Source organism: Sceloporus occidentalis, unplaced genomic scaffold, assembly GCF_023333645.1.
Source record: "Sceloporus occidentalis isolate IW3139 unplaced genomic scaffold, rSceOcc1.0.p SCAF_2, whole genome shotgun sequence".
NCBI classification, from domain to species: Eukaryota; Metazoa; Chordata; class Lepidosauria; order Squamata; family Phrynosomatidae; genus Sceloporus; species Sceloporus occidentalis.
This window is the reverse complement of record NW_028316982.1, coordinates 170139585-170144420: the sequence shown is the minus strand read 5'-3', so window position 1 is coordinate 170144420 and position 4836 is coordinate 170139585. Positions and strand designations below refer to the sequence as shown.

The 4836-nt window shown below is 41.2% G+C and overlaps 1 protein-coding gene across 1 annotated transcript; it reads left to right on the top strand.

The window, feature by feature from the left end:
* Positions 1–1473: 1473 nt before the first annotated feature.
* On the top strand, positions 1474–3158 carry LOC149319309 (endogenous retrovirus group 3 member 1 Env polyprotein-like). The gene has a single exon (XM_089508411.1). The coding sequence runs from the start codon at positions 1485–1487 to the stop codon at positions 3156–3158; it is 1674 nt and encodes a 557-aa protein (XP_089364537.1). The 5' UTR covers positions 1474–1484.
* The last annotated feature ends 1678 nt before the right edge of the window (positions 3159–4836 follow it).

The following is a 4836-nucleotide window of genomic DNA, read 5'->3' as shown; positions in this document are numbered from 1 at the left end:
GAAGGTGAACATTTACACAGATTCAAAATATGCCTTCCTCACTTTACAAGCCCATGGAGCATTGTACAAGGAAAGAGGACTTTTAAATTCCGCAGGACAAATGATTAGAAATCGGGAAGAAATTTTAAGGCTATTGGAAGCAGTGTGGAAGCCTAAGACGGTATCTGTGATGCATTGCAGAGGTCATCAAACAGGAGATGGACTAATTGAAAAAGGAAACCGCTTAGCTGATCACACAGCAAAGGAGGCAGCCAGGAATGGAAATACACAGATTCTTACTTTGAATACAGTCACTGAATTACCGAAAGAAATTATTTACACCCCAGAAGAAAAACAATGGGCTAGAATAGAGGGAGCAAAAAGATTAAATGGGCTTTTCATATTTCCAGGAAATAGAGTCTTTATACCTAGTTTCCTAGCTGAGGCTTTCATACAGAGGGTACACGAACAGACACACAGTGGTGCCATAGCTATGTTAGAATTATTAAATAGACAGTTTTACATAAATGGGGTTACAGCTATAGTTAGGAGAGTAACTATGAAGTGTCAGGTATGTGCCATGAACAACCCCCGTACTGGACCCCTCTTACCCCCAGGAGTACAATATGTGGGAAGGAGCCCTTGGGAAAACATTGTGGTGGATTTCACTGAAATGCCAAGGGTGGGAAAGTTTAAATACATGCTGGTGTCTGTATGCACTTATTCTGGTTGGGTCGATGCATGGCCCACAGCAAATGAAAAAGCTGAACAAGTATCTAAAATTCTGATGAGGGATGTTATCCCTAGAGGAGGGATACCCTTTACAATTGGAAGTGATAATGGGCCGGCCTTTGTACACAAAGTGATTCAAACACTGGCTGACCTTTTGGGAATAAAATGGAAATTGCACTGTGCATACCGCCCCCAATCATCAGGAGTTACTGAAAGGATGAATAGAACTCTGAAAGACATTTTGGGAAAATTGCATCAAGAAACGGAAATGAATTGGGTCCAATTGTTACCTATGGCTTTGTTAAAGATAAGATGTACACCCATTAAACATTTAAAATTGTCTCCATACGAGTTGGTGTTTGGACGACCACCTATGGTCAGTCCAATCACTACCTACAATTCCCAAAATCCAGGAGCTTTGGGAACAAAAGGATTGGCCAAAGAAGTTATAGCTCTTGGCTCAGTATTGGACAAACTGCACAAATATGTGAGCATTGTGAGGTATCCGTTCCCCTTTACTGCTCTACATTCTTTCTCTCCAGGGGATTCGGTGTGGCTAAAAGATTGGAAAATAACACCATTGGGACCAAAGTGGAAAGGACCGTACATTGTATTGTTGACAACGCCAACTGCAGTGAAATTGGCAGGTGTGAAGTCCTGGATCCACTACACACGCATAAAGAAAGACCACACCAGCTCCCCTGACAAGTGGATAGCACAACCAAACAAGGATAATCCACTTAAGGTAAAACTTACCAGGAAAAGGGTTCCAGATGGAGGAGAGGGCAGCGTCGCAACAGGAGCCCCCTCTCCAGGGTCAGGAGACCAAGCTCCACCCTGAAGAACAGGAGGGACTGCTACCCGAGAGCAGTTCTGAAAGAAAGAAGGGACATTTGGTTAATAAAAACACAGAGACATTTGAAAGGGATTGTTTGGAAATAGAGATCCCTGACAACCCCTTTTCCTTAGACCCTTCAATTTGCCCTCTTAGCTCGCATTTGCGAGGTGTTACATTGAACCTTATGGGATACATGTTATTGTTAGGATGTATAGTGATGATGTTTATATTTCCCATGGGGTGTGATGGAGAATGGGGACAAAATAGGTTTCACCAAATGGTAAATAATATTTCCAAGGAATTTAATCAAAGCAGTTGCTGGATATGCTCCCATGGCCCTTCACACCATGGCCAGGGTTGGCCAATTACAGTTTCCGCAACTTTGAGCTTGACAGGATGGAATATGACCAGGGTATATTTCGGGGTGGGAGACCCTGCAACCCCCGATAAGGCCCAATTTTTATTAGAACAAAGCAAAAGGCCCCTGGCAGTATTATGTGTTCATTACTTTCAGAGATTGGAATTGATAGAGAAAACAGCATGGAAGGGAAATGCAAGCCAGGGATATGGTCACAGTGAGATGGTAAAGTGTATGAATGTAGGGGATTATAATAATTGCAATTTCACTGTACATTTGAACGATAGTAAAAAGTGTTCAGAATTATTCTATCCCTTAGGCTGTGATAACCAAAGTAGACCAACTTTATTTGGACAAATAGGAAGTCGTACACTTTTAGGGGCCTTAAATAGACAGACAAGACCGTTGGCTGGCCCAGGCAATTGGATAGGAGGGTTACCCCCGGGGATGTATTGGATCTGTGGACAATGGGCAGGAAAGATATTACCTCATGCATGGAATGGTACCTGTACAGTTGGGACTCTTATGGCAGGTGAATTAAGATTTCACCCACAGGATCAACCCCCAGCGGCCTGGGATCGGCAATTTGGCTGGCATAGGCACAGATTAAAAAAACGAGTGTACGATGAAAAATACGGATATGACCCTGATAACACATATTTGACAAAAGGAGAGAGATTCTGGACCATCCTTAGCCCCAGAACAGGAGTGGCATGGAATGTAAAACAGATTAGGATCTTATCATATCAAATGGAAAGTTTAGCCAATCAATCGGCAGAGGGGTTAGAGACCCTACAAAGAGAGGTAAACTCTTTGGCAGAGGTTTTAGTACAACATAAAATTGCATTAGACTATCTGTTAAGCCGAGAGGGAGGATTGTGTATGTGGCTGAATACTACCTGCTGTCATTATATTAATGAAAGTGGAATAATTGAAACAAATGTGGAGAAATTGCATAAAATAGCTGAGAATGTAAGAAAAACATATCAACCAACTGGAGATTGGTGGTCGTGGCTGACATCTTGGCTACCAAATTTAGGATGGATGAGAGGCATAGTTTATACAATATTTTTAATTGTGATAATAGGATTGGTTCTATGTATGTGTTTACCTTGTATAATGCAATGCTTGCAGAAAATGATGCATAAAATGATAGATGGAATGTTGGGTGAAAAAGTTATGATGCTCCAAGCATATCAAAAAATTTCCTTAGAGGATTGTGAGAAGTATGATGATGTCACTGCAAAATAGATATTTGCAGTAACAAGAAAAAGGGGGGAAATGAGAGGACCACACCCTAAAAATGGCGCTGGCTCTGGTTTAGTTTGGGTGAATAGGGGCAGTCAAGATGCTAGCAGAATCAGATGAGTTGGTATTTAGAAAGATGTTACCATATAAGGTAATAAGGTTCTTTGGCTTCTGCGATTGGCTTGCATTACATGAGGTGATGTTACCATATAAGGTAACAAGGTTCTTTGGCTTCTGCGATTGGCTTGCATTACATGAGGTGATGTTACCATATAAGGTAACAAGGTTCTTTGGCTTCTGTGATTGGCTTGCATTACATGAGGTGATGTTACCATATAAGGTAACAAGGTTCTTTGGCTTCTGTGATTGGCTTGCATTACATGGGGTGATGTAGGGAGAAGGTATAAAAGATAGATAAGCCCGATAGGGGGCGCTGCAGTCTTGGTAACACTCTCTGAGTGTGCTGCAGCCCTGCAGTAATAAATGGTGTTTTGTTTCTCTTGATTTTCGGTTGCCTGACTCCTTCTTCCAGCGGCGGGCCACCAGCCTTAGGGCTTGTGGGTTTCGGCGACCCCTCAGTTTGCTACAACATAAAAGAGAGGAAAATGCTAAAGATTGGTTTTGTAAATGATAACAGTGTATTTACTTGATAACACTTTTTAAAAGCTCTCTCTCAAATAGTTATTTGTTAAAATATTTAGGAAAAGTAATTAAGAACTGTTCAGTAGTTTGTGTAATAATCGTAATGGCATATTTATGGTCATCAGAGTCTTCCTATGACAGTTTTCATTGTTTTCCAATACTGAATATTAAAAGCTGCCTGAAAATATAACCAATCTATATTAAAACCAGCATTAAATGGATTTCTGTGACAGTTTCATAATGCTGGTAGGGCTTTATAAAATCAAGCAAAAGATTATACATAGTTTCCGTCAAACATTATGAGTGTTGTAGAAAATAAAAATTGAATCCCTTTCTGCTAGTCAATATTATTGTACAATATATTTCCACCTTCTCTTTCCTCTCTTGCTTGTTCCCCCCCCCCCACACACACACACATTTTAAATACACTTATAAATTTCATCGGTCAGGGATTAGAGAAAGTGAGGCAGCTGCTTCAGGCAGCAAAAATTGAGTGTCATAAAAGGGTAGATAATGTTCATTACTTAACTTGTTATTAATTTGTTTTTTACTGCCAGGGACGGGGAAATGTGCTTGTGGGTTTTTCTGTCTCAAGCACCAAAGTAATTTAGCTGGTTTTGTGGGCTGTACACTTTCACCAGAGGGATGGCAAGTTGCTTTTCCAACTCAGGCAGCAAAATGTCTTAGGCCATTTCTATTCTGGGCAAGAATAAGTAGGATACAAAGCACCATCCTCTTGCTCCAGTTTCTCCACTGAAGAGGTAAGTAACAAGGTTTCATTTCATTTTTCTGGGGTAAAACGCACAGATAGTCAGCGTGGTGTAGTGATTTGAGCATTGGACTATGACTCTGGAGAGCAGAGTTCAGTTCCCCATTTGACCATGCAAACCCACGGAGTGAGTCACACTCATCCTCAGGAAAATCCATGATAGGTTCACTTTAGGGTCCTCAACAACCTGAAGGAACATAGCAACAGCAAACATACACAACCATTGCTGCTACACATAGTAGCTCTGGTGCTACACAGACTGAGCCCAGC